Raw genomic sequence first — 22,484 nt, 5'->3', positions numbered from 1 at the left:
TCGACAGGCCTTTATATTTAGTATAATTTACTTAATTGCAAGTTCAAGTGATTTAACGACACTATGTTTAACGACCCCTCCTGTACATGGAACAATGGCTCTGGCATACCCCTGTCCACCTCTCGGTCCTTGAGGGTCCACGTGGGCACACTGCCGACAACACAGGTCAGACAGCCTTGTGTTGCAATGTGACACTAGGAAGCTCACTGGCCCAGGTGAGGGCCCCTGCTGACTGCCCAACAAGCCCCCTGAATAGACTCAAGGCTCAGAAGGCAGCAACATCACAGGCACAGGAGGAAAAATGGTGAAGTCCTGCGTGGGTCCCCAGTCGGGACAGTCTTCTGCCCACAGAACAAAGGTCTCAGTGCCTCAGGACCCAGGATTTCCAGCAAGGAAAGGCGGGCTTTCTAAACCAGATTTGTTAAGTGAGAAACCACTGCTGGGCCTCTTCTTCCATCCTAGCTGGGACTTCACAAACCATCATTATAATGTACGGGAGAGACAGTGAGTGGCACAGGTGGTGTCTACAGACACCCACTTTCTTGGAGAAAACCTCTGGGGGTTTTGGAGAAATCATGGTAGGGGGGAATCTCGGATTCCAGAGAAGATGTGGGCTGGAAGGACAAAGCTGCTAATGATTGTCTGTAGTCGTTATAAGTGACTGTGCTGGACAGCACCAAGCAATGAAATGAACCCTAGGTAAAGAGGACACCGGGGCAGCTGTGTTCATCAGCCCAGCACAGAAGGGAGCCAGTGCACACAGTGGGCTGCCTCTCAGCACTTGCCGGGCAGGACCCACTCAGCACTGTAAGGGGCCTGTGGGGCCCACCTGCACCAGGACATCTCCCCCCACACACATTTTATGCTCCTGACTCTACCTGCTGGTCCCTCCTCTCCCCTCCAACACCCAGGAGCAGCAGAGGGCAGGGTTAAAAGATGGGATTCTTCTCTTCACCTTCCTTCGTCTTTCCTGGTCCTCACAGCCCAGCCTCCCCTCCTGCCAGCCACTGCTCCATCCTCCTTCCCTTAGGACCCCACGGGAGGGTGGAGTCCACACAGGCAGTGCCCAGGCTGCCCTGGTTTCATAGCTCCCCAGTACACAGCACCCACTTCTGAAAAGAGAGCTTCCATTGTCCTTTGAGGACCCACTTCTCTTCCCCTTCTAACCCACCATGTCGGCACTGGGCCTCAGCTGACAGCCCTGGGTCTGGCCAATGCACACATTCCACGACCTGGACACACAGACAGGCAGAGACAGACCACAACATAAATGTGGCCAGGCCAGACCAGTGACCTTCACCTCTGGGATTTTCCTTGGACCTACTGAGAAAGTAGCACTCTTTCTGCTCAGGTTGCAAAATGAGCAGGAAGACGAAGTAAGTCTGAAGCTGCTCGCCGGCACTTAGAGAGAACCTACCAGACATGGAGAGAAAGCTCCAAAGCGCCTGAACTCACATGTGCCTAAAGCACACCCCAGACGCCCCCATCCTATGAGCCAACGGATTTGTTCTCATCTTAAAGCAGTTTGAGCAGAGATTCCCTCACTCACAGCTGAAAGAATCCTGTTTTGCTCAGGGTTCAGGGGAAGTAACCTGGTATTAGAGAAGCATTTCCACAAGTGTATGTCTGTGCACATAAACAACACGCCCTACATCCACAAACTATACCATACCTTTTACACAGCCACGCCAAAAGTACAAGGCAGGATCAGGGTTGGAAGAGACGTGTCAGTTTCAATTTCAAGTCCTGATGCGGGATGACTACAACAGTCAAGGGCACCAGAGGACTGTGTGCTGCCAAGTTGCGGTGGTGAGGGTACAGACGGGTTTAGGACCTTGACGTACTCACCATCATCTGTGATGGTGCCGCTGCTGGAGCCCCCGCTGCTCTTGGACTGCCGATGGGACGAGGAGGAGGACACCGACGACTCTGCTGTGTGGCCTTTGGGGGATGGGGAGGGTGTGAGGGTGGGGGAGGTGCTTTTGGAGGTAGTGGAAGTTCCAGATGGAGGCCTCTTGCTGGTGTCCAATTTCTGCTGAAGGGAAAAGTGGAAACACGCAAGCCGTGACCTGGAGGGTAGAAAGCCCCCGAGAACAGGCACAACAGGGAACACCGTGACATCTGACTCCATAAGCGTGCCTAGCCAGACTGTGAAACCTAGTTCAAATACCTGCCAAGTAGAACTGGTATCCATAGGACAGCTGCGGGAAACCTGTCCTGCACCGTTACCAGCACTAGCTGCACAATTTATATCTGAACAATATTCAGCCCCCATCTCTCCAAGCTCCTTGGATTTACCAGCATTTCATAATTTTCAAACTATCCATTCTGTGCCTTTTATTAAATTTTTATCTAAGTGTTTCATTTTCATATAATGTATTTTCATATGTGATTTCATATAATGTATTCATATAATACATTACAAATGGTATTTTTAAAACATCAAATTAAAAAAAATCCTAATTGTTCACCACAAGTATACAGAGGTACACTTGACTTTTGTATACTGACTTGCTAAAAATTCTTACTATTTGGTGCTGAGGACTGAACTCAGGGCCTTGAGTACGCTAAGCATGTACCACACCCCAACCCTTGACCTTTCTCAACTCACCTATTAGTAGAAACTTTTCTGTAGATTCTTTGCAGTTTTCTGGGTAACAATCACGTCATCTAAGGTAGGGGTGATTCATTTCTTCCTCTCATTTCTTTTTCTTGCCTTGTGGCTCTAGCTACGGTTTCTGGTGCACAGTTGACAGTGCAAGAGGCGCATTCTTACTCCCCGACCTCAGGGGAAAGCCCTGGGCCTCCCTCCTTCCAGGGGGTGCCAGCTCTAGGACCTTTACTTCTGGCTCAGGAAGTGCCCTTAGGTTCCTAGTTTGCTGACAGCTTTGATTATGAATGAGTTTTGAGTTTGTTAAGTGCTTTTTCTGCACTTTCTTCTTTTGCCTTGTAAGATGCTGAATCATAGTCACTGATTTTCTACTGTGCATCCCGGAATGAATCCTACCTGGTCAGAATGTATTAACTTTTTACTTATCATTACATTAGAGTTGCTAATATTTTTACATTTATGTGCATGAAAGCTACTGATCTGTCACATTCTGTCTTATGCCATGAAAATGCACCATTGTTGCCAATTTTAGGGGTAAGAGAGATATTCCATCATGATAGATGCAGCAGTCCTAAATGTATACAGAACTTCAAAATAAGTGAGGTAAAAAATGATAGAACTGAAAGGTAAACCAACCAATCCACAGTTACAATTAGAGACCTCAACACTTCTCTTAGTAACTGATAGAACAAACAGACAGAAAATCAGTCAGGATATGGAACACTGAAACATCCAGACTTATGACATTTACAGAGCCTCCCCTGCCAGTGAAGGCAGCAGAATCCACTTCATTCTTAGTGCATAGAGACTCACCAACACAGATTGCACTCATAGCATACTTAAAGGAAGAAACATAGAACTATAATGGAAACCAGAAGTGGAAAGCCACCTGAAAAACCCTCAAATGACTGCAAATCATTATAAATGATTGGGTCTAAAAATATACTTCTAAATAGTGGGCCACTGAGAAGTCTCCAGGGAAGTGGAAAAAATATTTTAATGGCATTAAAATAAAAATATATTAAAAATTTTAGGATGCAAGAAAAGCAGCACATAGAGGTAAATTTATAGCATTAAAACACTTGTATTAGAAAAGAAGGAGAAGCCAGGCTTGATGGTACATGCCTGTAATCCCCAAACTCAGAAGGCTGAGGATGGACTTTGAGGCCAGCCTGGGTTCTATCGTGAGACCCTGTCTCAAAAAAACCCAAAAGAACAGAGAAAGGGAGTGAAGGAGGGAGGGAGGGAGGAAGGGAGGGAGGGAGAGAGGGAGGGAGGAAAGAAGGAAGGAAGGGAGGGAGGAAAGAAGGATGGAAGGAAGGAAGGAAAGAAGGAAGGAAGGAAGGAAGGAAGGAAGGAAGGAAGGAAGGAAGGAAGGAAGGGAGGGAGGGAGGGAGGGAGGGATCCCTAAAGAGTAAACTAAGTTTATGCCATAAGAAACTAGAGAAAGAGCAAACTCAAAGCAGGCAGAGAGAAGGAAATTACAGATAAATATAGATAACGACAGAAATCAAGGAAATGGAAAATGAGGAAATGATAAAAAACAACAGAGAAAATCAATGAGAACAAGTTAGTCCTTTAAAAACATTAAGAAAACTAATAAACTTTCGGCCAGATTGACCAAACAAAAAGAAGTCACAAATTACCAATATGAAGAATGAAAAGGAAATAATCCTACTGCCCCACTCATTAAAAGGATAATAAATTAGGGGCAATATACAATGTAAATCCAATCAGAAATGTCACTATGAATCCCCCCCTGTATAATGAATATAACCTAATAAAAAATTTTTAAAAAGGATAATAAATGAAGACTACTAACAACTCTATGCTACAAATTCAAACACTTAGATAAAAGAGAACAATTCCTTGAAAGATACAAAATATGAAACTCGCTCACAAAGAAACAGCCTGAATAGTCCTGTACCTATAAAAAAATTTATGTTTTAAGTTAAAATAAAGTTTGTAAGTTAAAAAATTTCAAAAGAGAAAATGGCAGGGCCAGATGCTCTTATTGGCAAATCTTATCAAACAATTAAGGAAAAGGTAGTACCGTATCTCCTCCAGAGAAATAGAAGAGGAAGTAACACTTTCTGGCTCTCTCTCTCCTGCTAGCATTTTAAAGATATAGGACACTGCCTTTGATTTGCAAGGTTCCCAACAAGAACTCTACTGTACTTACCACTGTTTCTTGCAAAGTAATTTCTTTATCCTCTGGCTTGTTTTCTGTCTTGTTTTTGGTAGTTCAAAAATAACATAGATAGGTGTGTTCTTTTTGGCATTTCCCCATTCAGTGCTTTCTGAACTTCCTAGATCTATGGATTTCTATCTGTCATTAATCTGGAGAAATTCTCAGTCATTATTTCTCTTACAATTTGAATCTTAAATGTCCCCCAAAGGCCAGTTCTTTAAATATTCCTTCTGCCCACTGCTCTCACTCCCTGTTTTCCTTTAGGGATTACGATTACTTGTATGTCAGAGTGCTTGCCCACAGAGTACAACTTTTGTGTACTCTGTTTTTTTTTTTTTTTAACTTCTCTGTGCTTCATTTAGGGTAATTTCTACTGACCTATCTTCAAGTTCACTGATTCTGTCCTTGGCTGTGTCAAGTTTGAAATGCCTGTCAAAGGCATTTCCTCATCTCTGTTACTATGTTTTTTACTTTTAGCATTTCCATCTGATTCTTTCTTATGGTTTCCATCTCTCTGCTAAAATAGTTACTCAGGTGGCTGGGCATGGTGGTTCAAGCTTGCCATCCCAGCTACTCAGGAGGCAGAGGTAGGAGGAGCACAAGGCAAAAGTGTGAGACCCTATTTGAAAAACAAACTAAAAGCCAAAGTACCGGGAGCATGGCTCAAGTGGTAAAGCACCCTCCTAGCAAAAGCTTGAAGCCCTAAGTTCAACCTCTGGTACCACCAAAAAAAAAAAAAAAAGTGACTCATCTGCTCTTGTGTATTGACATTTTCCATGAGAGTATTCCACACGTTAGACATGGTTATCTTACATTCCCTGACGGATAATTCCAGTACTTTCATCATACCTAAGCCTGACTCTTATGCCAGTTTTGTTTTGGGGGAGTGTTTTTCCTTGGCTTTTCATTCATCTTATATTTTTTGCTAAGATTTGGACATCCCATATAGCACAGTAGAACAAGGCGAACAGATTTTCTATCTGGCAGTGGGCCCACCCTTGTTTCTAAGGTGCATCTCCTTCAGTGCTCTTCTAGATGTCTGTATCTCAGAATGGAAAGAAAAGTCCATCCCCGATGTTTTGGAGAGTTTGTTATCAAGCTGCCTATGGTCTTCAACATTTTTCCCTGTCCTCCTTTCTATGAAGACATTCCCAGAGTTTCTGCTTAAGGAAACAATTAATGCGTCTTTATCAGACAAGTCTATCCCATGCCACAGATCACGTGGGCAGCATCCCTGGGGAAGGGTGGGTAAAGATCAGAATTCTCTGGATTCTCAGAAATGCCCCAACTGTCCTCATATCCCTGGGGTGCCATGGACACCCTTTCCCAGCCCTTCCAGGTCCATGCCCCTGCTCTGCAGCTTGTGTGAGCCCAGAAGTGGCGTGTGTCTAGCTTCAATGGTTTGACTGACTTTTAGCCTCTTCCTTCATCTGGGAGCACATGTCCAAGCTTGCTGTGGATACGCCTCACTGCTCCAGCCAGGCCATCAGAACAGCCCAGCTTAGTCCAGACTAAACTGCCAACCCACAGGTTCACGAGTTAAATCAAAGCATTTTGTTTGAAACCAGTGAGCACTAGCATGGGAGGAGGAAGCTGATACCCACTCCTGGTGGGCCGGTGGGACCTGCAGAGATCCAGGAGGCGGTGGTGCATCTTTGCCCCATCCTTCCTGCATCAGCAGCTGCTTAGTTCACGCTGACCAGTGAACATGCCGGAAGCCAGCCCTGGGCATGCTCCATCATTGCAGTGAGTCACTCACTTAAGCGAAGTACAAAAATGAGATCCAGGAGGTTCCTATTTTGAAGACTAATTTCTAATTCTTCCTAAGGGAGCCTTTGAAAAGCACTTCATATCTCCATTTAGTGCTGGAGCCTGTGACAGAAAGCCCAATCCTGTGGCCTTTGATTCAGGGCAGTGGTTTCTAAGAGCCGCGGGCTGGGCTGGCTGAAAACAGACTCTCTGTGGGGGGCGGGGAGAGGAATGGATTCCCCAGACCTTGAGTCGCAGCCAGTCATGCCAGGGTGGAGCATGGAAACCTGAATTTTTAAACAGCTCCCCAAGGTTACAACACATCACTAAGAGTATCAGGAGATCACTGGGATGGATCGTTCCCCAGCTCACCGAATTCATCTTTTGATACAGTTCACTTCCTTTCATCAGAAAACACCTGCATGAAAATTGCGCATGACAGATGCATCCAAGTGAGGTAACAATTAATATAATTGATAACTTATATGCTTATTCCAACACCAATTAAAAGAAGCTAGTGATATCTAACACACCTAATAAAATCATCAGTATAGAAACAAAATTTTAGGCAATGGAGAAGAAAACTTCAAAAGCCCCAGACTAGAAGACTCACTTTAATGAGTTTCCTAGCAGAAAATGTAAGAAGAGAAGTACAATAATTACATAAATTTCCACAATCTGATAAAAGAAAATATACAAAAATTTCAGTATAGACTTTTTTTCTATAGCTGAATTCTAAAAGGAACTTAATTATCCACATCCTTTACACAAATAATTTTGAACACAATGGGAAATAAATTGACATGAAGGGAGAGATAAACTTTTCCTGGAGCTAAATTATAAAAGGATCCTAATTATGGAGCTCCTATCGCATAAGGGACTTTGAATAACAGGAAGAGTTGTGTAACAACAGTGTTTAGGCAGAAAACACATTATTTCTCATATAGCCATGGAAACATAACCTAGGCTGTCTGCCCCTGAACTGTTCTAAGCCTTTGCTCCCATCAGTGAACAGCATATTCAGGGTCGGGTCTGCAGAACTCCAGCACCCTTCCCCTGGACAGGAGAGGTGCCGTGTGAACGTGTCATGCAGGAGACAGATTCAGCTGACAGGGCCGGGCTGCCTTTAGACTTGCACACAACTGTGGCACTGCTCGGGCTCCCTGGCACATGGAGCATGGTAGGACAGACCTTCTAGAGGAACAGGGGGAATTAACAGAGAGCAAGTACCTTGCTGGGAGTGCTGCTGGCTGCAGGGGAAACCGGAAGCTCAGCTGGGCTGGAGCCCGGCACTGGCCCCACAGGACTTGACCGCTGGCTAGGCTTCTGCTCTGATAATCCAGCTGCTTTTTTCCTCTGGGCAGCAATCTGGGACAGGACGCTGTCTATGCTGCCACCTGAGGAGATAGAAACAGGAATGACTACCTTGGGTCTGAGTACTTACGGTCATACGGCAGGGCAGGTGTGCGCTGTCCTGTGCCAGCTGAGCAGGACCGTGTATCACAGACAGCTCTTCCTGCAGGCTCGGGGTCAAGCTGCTCACAAGGAAATTCTGCATGAGAGCAAAAGGTGGCCGTGGGCAGTGGCCATCACACTGCAAGGCATCATGGTAAGGGGTGGGGAGGGCAGGCGGGCAAGATCCAGTTCACCTTTAATTCTCCCTGTCTCGGTAATTCCTTACTCCCGGGTACTCAGAGTGGTCTGTTTCCCTGTCTGAGTCCCGACTGCCATTTCCACCTCCTGCTTCCTCAATTCCATCAGTAACCTTGAGTCATTAGGAGATAAAGGGAGAAAGGTAACAGCAGGGCTGGGGGTGCACTGGGGAAGACACTAACAACTGGTATCTGTGGAGCATTTACTTTTCACTATGTGCCAGGCACTGCTGCAAAACTCTACATGTATAAACAGAAAGCTGTTCTGGAAGACAAAATGCAGTAACAGCCTCAAAACTAGGCAAAGCACTGACCCAGCCATCATGAATTTAGGCAGCTTACACTTAAGAAACCAGTGAACAAGTGAAGACAGGGATCACTTGGGGAGGTGTTAGCTACAAAAGCAAGAATCTGGGTCCAGTCTCGGAGTTCAGTGAGGAGAAACTGGCCACAGAAAAAAGAAACTGTGCACCTTTTGAACACAACACTCTTTGGCTCTTTAAAAAGTTGCTGTAGGCGGGATGCTGTGATTCATGCCTATAATCCTAGCTACCCAGGAGGGGAAGATTGGGAGGACTGTGGTTGAGATCAGCCCAGGCAAAAAGTTCAAGAGACCCCATCTCAACCAATAAAAACTGGGGATGATGGTGTATGTCTGTCATCCCAGCCATGCAGGAGGCATAAATAAGAGAACTGTAGTCTAGGCTGGCTTGGGCATAAATGTGAGACCCTATTTGAAAAATAACTAAAGCAAAAAGGGCTGGGGGGTGTGGCTCAAGTGGTAGAGTGCCTGCCTTGCAAGCATGAGGCCAAGTTCAAACCCCAGTACTACAAAAACAAGCAAACAAACAAAAAGTGCTATAGATTCAAGTGTATTGCATAAGGAGCTAAGGAGCCCCTAGTCAACTAATGTGTGTAACAGGAAAGCAGGTTCCAGAGTGGTTACAGCTCATAATGGCATTTGGTCACAAGAACAGGCTCTGCAGTCAAACTACCTAGGTTCAGGTCCTGACTCTGCTACTGAAGAGTAGGGTGACCTTGGGCAAGTCATTGCCTGTCCTGAGCCCCAGTTCCCTCATCTGTAAAATGGAGATGATAAATCCACAGGTCTTCCATGGACCAAAGAAGATCATTCATTTAAATGGCTTGGCACTGTGCCTGGCAGAGTGCTCAAAAAATTATTATTCTGCTTTTTATAAATATTCATAAAATGCATCAATACACTTTGCAAACATATACCTTAAAATGTTAATGCTGTCCCTGGTAGGTGAGATTATTATGCCTTTTCTGGTCTTCTGGCTCATCTGGTCTTAAAATTTTTTCTGCCAGAAGTGTGCATTCTTTACACAATGGCATACAGCAGGGTATGCCCTTCCTGCCAGCCGGCTTTGGACAGCCCTGGGTGCCCAGGAGGATTGCAGGTGTGCTGTGAGCCCAGAACTGCAGGAACTCTGGGTTTAGACTTACTGGCCACCAACTTGCTGTATGACTCTCAGCAAATTTCTAGCCTACTCTGAGCTTCAGGTTCCTCCTCTATTCAGTGAAGAGTAGAACAGAAGCTAAGGTGTAACCTTCAAGGATTTTAAACATCACGAAATACCTTATATTTTTCTCAATTTCTTTTCTTTTCTTTTTTTTTTTTTTTGCCTCATGCTTGGTAGGCAGGTGCTCTACCACTTGAACTTGTTTTGGCTGTTTTTAAGATAGGGTCTCAAGAATTACTTGCCAGGGCTAGCCTCAAGTCTTCCTGACCTCTACCTCTTGAGTAGCGAGGATTACAGGCACGAGCCACCAATGCCTGGCTCATTTTTCTTAATTTCTTATAAAAATTTATCAGAAAAGCATTATGGACTTTATTTCCCCCTTCGCCTTTACCCTTACCTAAGGTATGCACAAAAACAACCATGAATTGTTAATTCACAGAACTCCCTCAGCCATACCAAGGAGAAGTTGCTGAGGGTGGCCCATTCTGGGACTGAGTGCAAAGTATGGGGACAATTAGCACACTCAACCCAGCTGTCCCACCACCCTAAGTGGCCTGCCCACCACTCAGCCACTCACCTGAGCGGTTATGCAACTCCCCACCATGTCTGCTCACACCGCCTACTCCACTGGAGCCTCCGGAGGAATGTGGTGAATGGTTAAAGTTTCCAGAACTGGCGGGAGTGGCTGGGCTTCTGGTGAGGCTGGGAAACTTGACTGGCCTGCTGGGGGCCTGCAAGGACAGGTGGCCATGGTGGTGAGGGTTTGTGGTTGCTTCCTGCAGATGCACAGGACCATGACAAGCTGGGGCCCCACTCCCCTGCTGCACCCTGCCCGCCATGCTCAGCCTGCAGAGTCCCAGGGGACAGAGGTCACCTCTATCCACTGACAGCCCACTAGCACATGCTGGGCCCCAGAACATCATACCCCAAAGGTCACCCTGCCGTTGGTCTCACTCCAACACCGGTGACTTCCAAGAAGGAGACATGACTGTGTCATTCACTGAAAGGTGCTGGAAGGTCATATCACATCAAGGACAAAACCCACCACCGCTCAGCCCAGCCCGACGCATACTAGAGCCTGCCTATCATGCTGCCTTGCCATCTCAGCCTGAAATGTCTCCTCTCCCTCTCCTCCTTCCAGTCTTGCTTCATTCACGTCCTCACAGAGCCTGTCCTGACCCCTGATCTGATCAGCTTTTACCCACAACACCCCGTCTCACAGACAGCTTGGTTTCTGGCCAGTCCCTTTGTGCCTCAGGGCCTTTGTCCACATGCCTACTTTGCACCAGCCACCCTCCCATGCTTCCAGGTGGCTCCTGGTCCTTCAGTCTCAGCCCCTGTTCAGGTGGTCCAGCCAAGCTCATGCCCAGGATCCTGGTCACTCATATCTCAGCCCCAACCACAACTTGTGAGTGCACGTGTACTATGGTCACCTCATTTCTGACCCCCAGTGACCTATCAGCTCCCCAAGGACCTTGCTTTCCACTGTATACCCAAGACCCCTCCCTCGCCTGGGCAACAGTAGGCTCAGTAGAGATCACTGGAGGTTGCAGCAGACTGAACAGTGGCCCTTTTAAGATAGGTCAAATGAACCCAGAACCTGAGATAGTAACCTTGTAGGCACTAATGATGATTACCCCATAGGTGTGCATCCAGCGTGCTTAGGGTAAAGATTTTGAGGAATGCTTGTCCACGATTACCCAGGTAGGCCCTAAATGTAACTGCATGCACATCTCCTCATGAGACACAGGGTGGTAGAAATTTTGACGGAAGAGAAGTCTACATGGCCATGGAGGTGGAGACTGGAGATATGCAGCCTAAAGCTGAGGAGGGCCTACAGCCCACAGAAGCTGTCACAGGCAAAAATCAGATACCCTATAGCATCAGAGGGAGCCTGCCTTGGGGATACCAGACTTCCAGTCTTCTGGGCTCCAGAGCTATGCGAGCAAATTCCATTTGTTCTGAGATGTCCAGTTCAGGGTGATCTGTGACCACAGCTGCAGAAGAGTTCTCCTGCCAGTCTGCACTGAGGAGACCCTGAGGAAGCTGATGATAGTGAGCTCATCAGCCAGGTCTCATCCTCACATACACTCTCTCTCTCTCTCTCTACTGGGGAGCCATCACTACTCTGTTGCTCAGATGTCACTGCTTCCCAGAGGCCTTCCTGACTTCTACCACAGTTCCAGTGTACACGTAGGATCCACTGAATTCCCAAACACATCTCACATAGCCCCCTGCCTTGTGTCTTGTGTCTGTCTGGGACACCCAGATCAGGACCTCCTCCAGGGCAGGGTTGGGTTGGCTGTGTTCCACAGAAGTGGGATTTGGTGAACATTAACTGAGCAAATGAAGCAGGTGAGGCTGACATCTGGTCCTCTGGGATTAGTTACAGTCTCAAGGACACACAGTCATGGAAAGACATCTCGGGGATAGTTTTGCCACCTTCCCACATTCCTGCCTGGCTGGGAATAGCTGACTAAACACACACCAGTGCTGTTCCACCGGAGAGTATCTCAGGCGCCAAGCTCCTGTTCTTGCACAAGCAATTTGATGCTGCAGCAAGCCCCAGGGCAGGGGTGGGCAGTAGCCGCCCCCTGCTCAGAGAGTGGAAAGCCCAAGTTTCTGCAGCCACTCAGCATGCAGCAGTGGGATCCGTCCTAAATCACTGCCTTTGGTTTGTCTACTCCTTGTGCCTGTAGTGAAGATAGTCTATACCCCAAAAACCACCTCCCACTCAACAGGGACAACCTCAGGCTGACACAGAAACAGACCAAGGACTCAAAGGTAGACACCATCATGGTCAAAAGAACAGGAGTCTTGCTCCCTCAAGACAACACCAGTAGTACACACATGTGCCTCCTAGTGTGTGCTCTTGGTCGTGGACTTGAGCAATAGTGTTGCTGGGATTTGACTAGAAGCCAAGAACCTGATTTCTGGTCCTAGGCCCACTGCTGCCTGGCTGGTCGTTGCCACCAGCAAGTCATTCCCCCTGGCTGGGTCCCAGGCTCCTCAGCTGCTGAAGGGAAGGTTGGATGCAATGGATTAGGTCTGGAGCTCCAGGGTTCCAGAGAGGGGACAGATGCTCCCCCCAACAGCATCACTTTCATCTCTTCTACACAGTGTTCCTCAGTGGGATTTACGTAGACAAAAGGATATTGCTGACTTCAAAGAAGAAAACAGCTCTGACCCTGGGGTTGGTGGCTCTGAGGTCCCCCAACCCACCATGCATGCCATCTCCATGAATTATGCGTCAAAGCCCATCAGCTGGGCTGGAGACTTACAGTGTCTGTGCTCCCGCCACCCATGGGGTGGACCCTGCTGGCTCTCTGGGGCAGCACTGTCTTGGTGGGGTCTGCCTTTACATTGTGACATGTCCTGGACCGATCAGAACTCCACACCTCAAAGCTGGATGGGGGCAGGAAGGGGGGGATGACCGCCTTCAGCTTGTCGCTCGGGAGCCTGGGGAAAGGGGCTCCGTTCCGCAGCTGAAAAAGACAGACCAGGGTTAGGTGTGCCTAGGAGTGCTCCCACTCTGGGGACAGGACTCCAGGTTTTCCCTGTTTCCTGGGGACTGGTGCTGCCATCCACCCCTCTACCCAAGCCAGGAGCCCAAGCGGTGTTCTCAGCTCTCATACAGCAAACCTGCAACACCCACACCTGTGCTGTGACAAGATCAGAGGGCACAGAAAGCCTAGGAGAGACAAGAAATCCAGGTACGGGGGTGGTAGAGCACAGGGCAGGTCACCCCTCTGCAGCAAGAGGGAACTGAGCCTGAAGGACAATGCAGTGAGACTGGGAAAGAGCTTGGCAGATGGAGGGGATGTGGGAGGTTGGAGCCTAGGGGTGCAGGACGGGGATGCAGAGCTGCAAGGAGCCTGAACTCTCCCTTCCCCACCCCCCACATCTCAGCCCACTCCAGCCATGCCTCATGGCTGATGTTTGCTACCTTACTTCAGCTTATGTTTTGAAAATGTGATTGGGGGAGATGTCAATAGAAAATCCACACGGCAATGACTGGTGGATTGTCAAGAAACAGCATTCACGGTAATTAAGAACAGACAAGGACCTCAGTGCCAGATGGTGCTTTGTGAGGACGGGTATCCCACAGCTCAACCTGCCTCGGGAGCTGGGCAGGTGGCATATCCACACCACATCGTACTGCATCGATGGCTGCAAACACCCACGCAAGGCCTGCAGGGCCCTGGGCCAGCCACCACCCACTAGAGGGCAGAAAGCCAGCACACTGGGGCCCTCTCCTGGGCATAAGTGGTGGGACAGGAGAGCAGGGCTGGAAGGCTGTGCCGCTTTTCTGTCCCTTTCTGCACTGGACAACCTCGACTGGCAAGAGGGAGGCTGGGATGAACACCGAGGGCAGCAAATCCACCATTTTCATCCCGTGTTGTGAGTCTAAGCTGTTGTGACCTTTCTGGAAGCCAATGACCTTCACACACTTTGCCGGGGAGTTCCCTTTCTAGATACCCTGAAGAATAACTAGGAAGTGGGGCAAATAGACATTCAGCAGAGCTGTTAAAGAACGGAGAGCTAGAAAGCTCTGAGAAGTCAGCCCTGGATAAAGCTGTTCACGACAGAACGTCCTGTTACTACGAGGTGGCCTGAACATGGTGTGGCATAAAGAGTGTTTCATGATGTGGAAACAATGGTCATGGAAAAGTGTTAACAAATCAGGTCCAGCACAGTACAGTACAGGGAGGATGACATATCACCAGTCTCACACAGTTCTCTGCGAGATTAAATGAGTGAATATATGCACAGTGCTGAGAACAGTGACTAGTATTTAGTAAGTGCTGTGGGATTTGCTATTATTATATATAACATGATACCATATTTATACATGCTAAAAATGCCTGGGAAAAACGCTCAGAAGAGATATACACCAAATGCCAACCACGACTCTGTCTGGGTAATGTGACCAGAGCTGATTTTATTTTCCTTTGTGATACTTCACTGCATCTCCCAAAACTGCTGTTCCAGCATTTCTGTCTTCATACTGAAAGTAATCATTGCTACTGATTAACATGATCAAATGTCAGGCTGCACAAGCTCCCAGTCAGTGTTAAGGCCACCAATTTATATACCATTTGGCCTGGCAAAGTACGTGAACAGATGGATCAGGGTGCTGGCTGGACGCTAGTTTCTGATGCTGTTTACGCCTTATAGGTGAGCTCCTGGCAGCCTTGTCCTCGCCAGTACTGCCCTCTGCTGGCTCTTATGCCACAGAACTGGCAGCACAGAGAGGTGAAACAATATACCTAAATTCACATAACAGATACTACTCTCTCTCACTCTCTCTCTCTCTCCCCTCCCTTCCTCTGCCATGATGTTTGTTCAGTCTCACCACAGGCCCAGAATCATAGAGCCAAGTGATCAGACTCTGAAACCATAAAAACAAGATAAGTATTTCCTTTGAAGTTGTTTTAGTGAGGTATTTTGTCACGGCAAAGGAAAGTCTGACTAATACGCACAGTAATGGTCAGCACTCTAGCCAACACCTTGGACCAAGAAGGGACCCTGAGAATAGACGTCGTCATCATGAGAACCAACAGGTAGAATCTAGGTCCCTAACTCCATGGAACCTGCTCCCTGTCCTGAACTTTATTTACTTGAGGAAAAGAAGTTGCTGTCTCATTTATGCCAGTTATTTGGGAACTAATAATCCTGACACATCTCTAGTTCATAGACGAGGACACTGAGAACTCTCCCAGACTGGAAACTCACCCTTCCCTATGGTTCTCCATAATCAACGACAAAGTGAGATGTTACATCTGCTATCAATTGCCACCCCTCTAGTCCCCACCTGAGAACATGACCAGGACTTTCAATTGGCCACCAAGCACCGGCACCGGCTTACCCAGTTCAGGGCTACTGTCTGTTCTGACTCCTTGGGACCAATGCTGCACCGCGGTTACACAGTTGATCTTCCACCCCACCTGCGATCGCCACGGCAAGGCAAACTCCCATGCCCTCCATATGAGCCCATCAACTGATGGCTGGCAGAGGCCTCCAATGCTTTCACACTCACCATGGTTGTCAATAACGCATCTTCCTTCTCTCCTCTCAGGCTCCCAGGACCTGAGAGACAAATAGAAGGAAGCTTCCTGAATGATCCACCCCTATGACCCCAGCCTAAAGATGAGCGGCTGCACAGCCTTCATCCTGGAAAGCCAACTGTCCGGGCTGATTAAATATTTAGTAACAATTGGTGTTCAATATTTTAATAGATGGAAGGCATTTAAGAGATATCTCAGAGCATGCCTTAGCTTTTCCATAAACTGCTGCTGTGCTGAATCAGACAGTGCAATGTCCCACTCAATAGTCTGTCTCAGACAACGGTGCCAAAGGTGCAGGGAGGGGAATCAGACCTTAGGCAATCAGTTTTCCTTCCACTGTGGAAGCCTCCTTCAGCAACCTGGCAAAGCAACCCAGTGGGTTGAACCCCCCCACCAGTGCCCACGGAAAACTCACTCCATTTCAAGATACTTCCAGTGCCACAAACCAATCTCTCTGGACAGATGGGGAAGCCACCTACTAAGGCAAGTGAGAGGCCCTGCCTGGCTGGGGTCCCTAGCAGGAAGTACAAGCCAGGAGCCCAGGGATCCACAGCACAGAGTCCTGCCTTCATCTCCTCTCCCAGAACATCCACTGCTCTGGGAACATCATCCCACCTGAGGAGAGCCAGGAGGTGGAATACAGGGTCACAGGACAGGCTCAGCCACTGTTGGAAACACTGCCCCACTTGCTGCCAGCTACTATTTACCGCTATCTTTGGTCATGGGGGCTGCATCCAGGGGCCCTGGACGGCTGGTTCTGTCCTGGGGGGCTGCTCTCATCGTGGAGTCCAGCGCTGGCTCAGACTCATCAGAGAAAGGCAGGGGCTGGTTGCTGGACAGCCCGCGGGGCAGCGTCTGCATCAGTTTGAGCTTGCGGAATCGATTGGACATTCGGCTCCACCAGGACTGCCAAGGGAAGGCAGAGCAGAGGTCAGCTCCAGGGCCAGCAAGGAGGGTGGCACCAGGAAGGGTGCCAGGCAGGCCTTACCAACTGGCCACAGCACCCTTCCCAAGAAGACTCAGCTGCCCTCTGAATGCTTCCTGAACCTTCCCAACAGACTCGAGGTGGAAGTGACTCTTCTGTTCCTTATCCAGTTGATCTCCTCACTATAGACTGAGAAATGCAGGGCCAGCCAGGGATCTGACCTGCTCGAGGTCTTCCAGTGAGACAGAGACAGACAGATGGACACAAAGGCAAACACCCTGACATGGATCCTGGCACCACCTCCTTCCTAATCCAGTGATAGATCAAGAGGAGTCAGGTGGCTGTGCCAAGGCCTGGGCCATCGGCTGCAGTCACTGATCCTCCCCACTGGGTTGTGGCATTCCCTGGAAGTAGTATGGGGACTGTGGGAGACCTTGAGTGACACAATCCACAAACACCTGACACAGTGAAGCAGAGGCCAAAAGACACCCTGCAAAGAAGCACAGTGGTGTGGCCAGCTCAGGACTACGCCATGTAGAAATTTTAAACTTCCTCCATTTATAGATTAAGATTCCATAACAAAATCTGGGTTTCTGGGTTGTCCTGAAAAAAGAAAAAGGAAGATCTGGCAACATGGCCCACACTGCAAAGCAGCCAGAGTTGTCCTAGATGGTATGATGACCCTAGTTTTCCTTCATTTCCTATTGCTCCCCCAGCTCACCTGTCAGCTAATTGGGACCGCCCACCTAATCTAGCCCTGAGATAACAGGAAGTGGCAGGGTCTCCCATTCCACCCAGCCTTCTGAATCCCTTTCAGAAGAGAAAGGCAAACCTTCAGGCCACCCTTGTCATCAGGCAGCACTGGGATGCTCCAAGGCTGTCTGAACTTCAAGTGGGGCAGGGGTGGCGGGTGGCTGGGCCGGCCTTTGTCCTTGTTCACCTGCATGCAGACAGATGCCAGCAGTCGAACAAGTTCCGTGTCTATGAACACAAAAGGTAGCATTTTACCTGCAAATATGTTTGTTGGGGCCTGGGAAGGGGCTCAAGGTGACCCTTGTCAGCCCTAGAACTCAGCTCTTCAGAGACAGGTTCGATGCAACCCCAGAGGTCTGAGTTCAACTCCTCCCTCTCCATCTGATCTTCCAAGGTGGTACACACAAGCCCCAAGGTTTCACCTACTCCACCAGAAACAAAAATCTGAAGCTCTCCCACAACCAAGGCAGGGGATGCCTGCTGAAAAATACAGGCTCTGTGGCCGGACTACAGTGGCTCAAATTCTGCCTCTTCCCCACCCTACTGTTTAACTGTAAGTAAACTACAGTCTCTCTGTGCTTGGTTTAAATGGAGGTGACATTAACACCAACCACAAAACTGTGACTTGAGGATTCAAGGAAATTTTTGTTGAGAACTTAAAAGTAACTGTCAGATGGTAAAAGTTTAAGAGAGGTTAAGTACTCTTACTTATTAGCTAACTATGATGTTTCAAAAAAAAAAAGCACTGAACAAGATTAAGAAAAAAATACTCAAAGCTTCCAGACTGGTGAATGTATCCATGTGCTATGAGAGGAGTGCAGAGCAGCCCCACCTGGATCACAGCTAGGGACTGTCCAGGTCTCACCTCCATCTCCACCTGCCTATCTATCCTTTCTAATGCCCTTTGGTTTGGTTTGTTTGTTATTTTGCAGTACTGGGGTTTGAACTCAGGGCCTACACCCTAAGCCACTCCACCAGCCCTTTTTTGGTGTTGGGTATTTACAAGATAGGGTCTTGCAAACTATTTGCTGGGCTGGCTTTGAACTGCAATCCTCCTAATCTCTGCCTCCTAAGTAGCTAGGATTACAGGCATGAGCTACTGACACCTGGCCTTTAATGTCCTTTGGAATAAAGCAGTAGACATTTTATAAGGAAGAAAGTACTCCAAACTATTAACAATGCCTTTTCCTTTCAATGACTGTTACTTCTTTCTCCAAGTGTTTAATAATGGGCACGTGTTTCTTGGAAATTTTTGGACAAAAAACTTCATTGAAAACCCACTAGGAAAATACTATCCACCGGGGCCAACTGTTTCATGGGGGAAGGGAGCAGAGAAATGGGAGAAGAACCAGAAGGAGACACTTTGAAAGAGTAAAAGTGCATGTGGACTGGCTGGAGTCACCAGCTGGGGACTTGGGTTCTGAATACCACAAACTCCTGGGCAAGGGAAGACCTCTGAGCAGGTGGAGTGAGACCATAGCTTGGAGCAGGGGACTTCCTCTCTGGTTGGTCAGATCATTCCCAGGCTTTGCTGCCTTGTCTCTACACGAGGATATGAGTCTCTGAGTCTCTCAAACCTCTCTGAGGGTGAGTGACTGTGACATATGGGGCCTGTAGCAGAGAATGCCATGGGTGACAGTGCTGGTGACTGGAAAGGGCTTCCCTGCCAAAGGGCTCAGCTAAGAGTGGCAGCAGGAGTCCCCCACTCGACTGCAGAGGTCAAAGACCTCTGTCCCCATAGCTAGCAGCTGGGATCCTGGCCCAGGGTTCAAAGCCTGGTGGCTCAGAAAGGCATCTGAGCGTCTCTGTCTGGGCTGAACCTCCACGGTAACAACAGAGATGACACTTCAGAGACCCTGCCACTAACTGAAGAGGTTAGTGAAGAGGTCCCAGAAGACGGCTTGTCACAATAGGAGAGGACCAGAAAGGAGCACCAAGTGCCAGGTAAGGATCAAAGGAGGCTAAAATGCTGAGTCCCCAGCCTGGTACCCCTGATCTGCAGCTTCCCCCAGTGAGCCAGAGGCCACTACCTCAGCTCGGCTTCTGCTTGTCAAAGGACCTTAAAGTTGCTCCTGAGTCACTTGGCGCCCCTGCTGCAAAGCCCAGACATAGCTCTAGGACCTGAGGGAGCTGCAGAGCCAGTGTCCTTGCTCTCCCTCCCTCCTTGGAAACTCCTGGAACCCTGTTGCTGGGGAGGCTTGCCATGGCCTGGCCCCATCCCATCTGCCCACTATACTGGAGAGGAGTGCCTGGCTCAAGGTCATGAGGTGACCTTGCAGACTGGCTTCCCCATGAATAAGCAAGGGCTTCCAACACAGCTCCCTGGGGAGGCACCATCCTGGCTCCCAGCTGAGAAGGGACATGCAGATCTACAACCCACCAGGATCATTCAGCAGCATCACCAGGTCAAAGGCTGTGTACCCGTTTTTGGCACGAAGAGTGACGTCAGCCCCTTGGTTCAGTAAGTATTTGACAACTTCCTTATTCCTGGGGAGGGAACAAGAAGCCAGTTACATTCCCTACTATATTTTCGGTACTAAGTGTCCTCCTGAAGTTCTTGTGTGAAAGGCTTGGCCACCAGGTAGTGCTACTGGGAGGTGCTATGAATTCTTAGGAGATGGGGCCTTCTGAAGGTCCACTGGACACCGGGGGTAGGCCCTCAAAGGTACAGTAGGGTCCAGCCTCTCTGTCTCTCTCTTCCTGTCTCAGATACTTACTCCCCTACTGGCATTATCTGGTGCCCTCACCAAAGGAGCTGTCAATCTTGGACTAGAACCTCCAAAACCATGAGTCAAAGTGAACCTTTTGCTTTATAAGTTAATTGCCTCAATCATTTTGTTATAGTAACATGAAATTGACTAATCTTCCCAGTAAAAGCACAAGCACATCTTTGTTACTGAGCAACAAGGATGACAACATTAACTCTGGCACTCAGCCTCTGAGCATTTAGGCAGGGCGTGGGCAATCACTCATACCTCATTCCTACCTCTCAACAGGTCAATGCAAATGTGGTTTAAATCAGTCTAAACATCCCTTCCTTGACCAAAATGAAAACCAAGGGCTCTGCTTAATAACACTTGGCTACTGACCCTCGGCAGACTTCACTGCTGTCCCCAGTCCTCTCCCCACTGTGACTGCCTCACGCAGGGCACGGTCTGACAGGGAAGTCTGAGACTTCAAACAGGACAAGTACTTCTTGATGATGCAGGGTGTGACCAGATCACTTGAACAGGGCAAGGGGAGCACTCCTAACAGGAGTCAGGCCGTTCAGCAGTTATGAGATGCCCTCCAAACGGGGACCCTCCACATCAGTGACAGCCACCTGGCTGGGAGAACCAGTGAGTAGGGACTCACAGCCCCAGCACATGCTGACGCTCATTTAAGAGAAGGTCAGGATAACTCTTGCCATGTAGTGTCACGAGAAGCCCATATGAGTGACGGCTGTTCACTTCCCAGAGAGGCCACATAACAAGGTCTCTACCTTACTGTGAAAACTCCAAACGGACAAAGCATACTATGCATCTGAAACCAACCAAGGGAAACATGTTTTTTTCTAAAATACTCCCGCTGCATGGTTTTTCATGGCCACTGGGAAGCCTGGACACAGAGGTAGAGGTGGGACACAGAGGTAGAGGTGGGACACAGGCTGACATGAGCCTGGGCTGCTTCATCTTCTCTGCAGGCCTCAATGTCTTCAGAACCCTGGAGTTAAATGCAGCACCTCAGGACCAGAAAACCCTGTCAGAAAGTACCATCCCAGGCAGGGCACCTGCTTGCCCCCTTGTGGTCAGAATGAAGGGACACTGACCCATGGTAGGTGGCCTGCATGAGGGCTGTCCAGCCATGCACGCTGTCCTGCTTGTCGATGTCGGCGTGCCTCTCCACCAGCAGCTGCACCAGGGGCAGCTGCCCTGTGACGGCTGCCAGCATCAGCGGGGTCGCCCCATCCCCATTGACCAGGTTCACGTGGTTGGGGTCTTCGTCGGCAATCTCCTTGACTAGCTGGAAGTTTCCTGCAAACATGGCAGGAGTCTGGTGACCCACAGTGCTGGCACCACAGGCTCATTTATCCAATTGGCCCCTGGAACAAACACTGGCTGATTCTGTCAGCAGTGGGGTGCTGGGCATCACTGGGCCACTGAGAAGGGTCAGAGAGAGCCCCACTCAAATCCTTCCATCCACAAGGATGGAGACAGCACAATAATGGACAGAAGTGCAGTTAGTGTCTTAAGAAAGCAGATGAAGAAGAGAGATGAAGGGCATGCAGGAGTTTAGGTCTTACTGGGGGTAGGGGTCAAGGAGGGCTTCCTAGAGGAAAAGACTATATCAAGAGAGGAAATCCTGGGCTAAATAGTCCTGTGCCATAAAGAGATTGGAGTGAGCAGGTATGCAAAGAGGCATTTCAGAGGCAGGGAGAAGCCAGGGCACAGCCTCAGTGTCTGGTTGGCAGAATGGTGGGAGCCTGGGAGAGCAGTCAGAATCTATGGGCAGTACACAGTAATAAGTAAGGGTCTTGAACTTAGACACCTGGGAAACAACAAACTGCCTGTATCTCAGTCAAATACTCTGCCTGCCCTTGGAAGTATAGGTTGGGAGAACGTGGGCCTGTGTTCTTAAAACATCTCAAAAGATCTTTCAAAGCACTTACCCATTTTCAATGCATGGAAAATATCAGGTCGTCTTTTCTCCTCATCTAGGTAAACAAAGGTTTCTAAAGTTAATGATGGAAAGATTTGATAAAACAGCAAAGTCACAGGGTACCATGAAATGGCCTAGCTTTGGAAAGAATCTACTTCTCAGAATGAATCTTGCCGGAAACCCACACAGCATGGATTCCAATAGCTTCCTGGAAAGGTCTGACCGCTCAGTTCTGAAAACGTCCAGGGACAGGCCATTGCCCCATCCAATACTAATGAAGCAACTGTTTCTAAGTGTTTCAACTTGGGGTGTCCTTTCTTAGATATATTGAAAAGCTCCATCTAAAAACCTAGATTTCTGAAAGAATTTGACAAAGCAACAATGATTGCTTTCTTCTGAAAACTAAATGTGTA

The 22,484-nt window shown here is 48.4% G+C and overlaps 1 protein-coding gene across 3 annotated transcripts in view; it reads right to left on the bottom strand.

The window, feature by feature from the left end:
• Positions 1-22,484, bottom strand: part of Anks6 (ankyrin repeat and sterile alpha motif domain containing 6) — a 48,927-nt gene that overhangs the window by 14,872 nt on the left and 11,571 nt on the right. For 2 of the 3 annotated variants that reach the window (XR_012440369.1, XM_074051392.1), the window contains exons 3-12: positions 22,082-22,126; positions 21,242-21,446; positions 19,814-19,920; positions 17,513-17,661; positions 16,463-16,661; positions 15,728-15,777; positions 12,969-13,172; positions 10,265-10,418; positions 7,782-7,948; positions 1,849-2,035 (exon numbers count right to left, since the gene is read on the bottom strand). Coding sequence is in view for 2 of the 3 variants with exons in the window: in XM_074051392.1 (XP_073907493.1) it covers positions 1,849-2,035; positions 7,782-7,948; positions 10,265-10,418; positions 12,969-13,172; positions 15,728-15,777; positions 16,463-16,661; positions 17,513-17,661; positions 19,814-19,920; positions 21,242-21,446; positions 22,082-22,126 (1,467 nt within the window). In the remaining variant the exon portion in view is untranslated. The remainder of the gene's footprint in view (positions 1-1,848; positions 2,036-7,781; positions 7,949-10,264; positions 10,419-12,968; positions 13,173-15,727; positions 15,778-16,462; positions 16,662-17,512; positions 17,662-19,813; positions 19,921-21,241; positions 21,447-22,081; positions 22,127-22,484) is intronic. The other variant, XM_020152765.2, reaches the window with a different exon arrangement.

This window comes from Castor canadensis, chromosome 13 (assembly GCF_047511655.1).
Source record: "Castor canadensis chromosome 13, mCasCan1.hap1v2, whole genome shotgun sequence".
In the NCBI taxonomy this organism is placed as follows: domain Eukaryota; kingdom Metazoa; phylum Chordata; class Mammalia; order Rodentia; family Castoridae; genus Castor; species Castor canadensis.
Note: the sequence above shows the minus strand (reverse complement) of the source record. Positions and strands in the feature narration are given on the sequence as shown.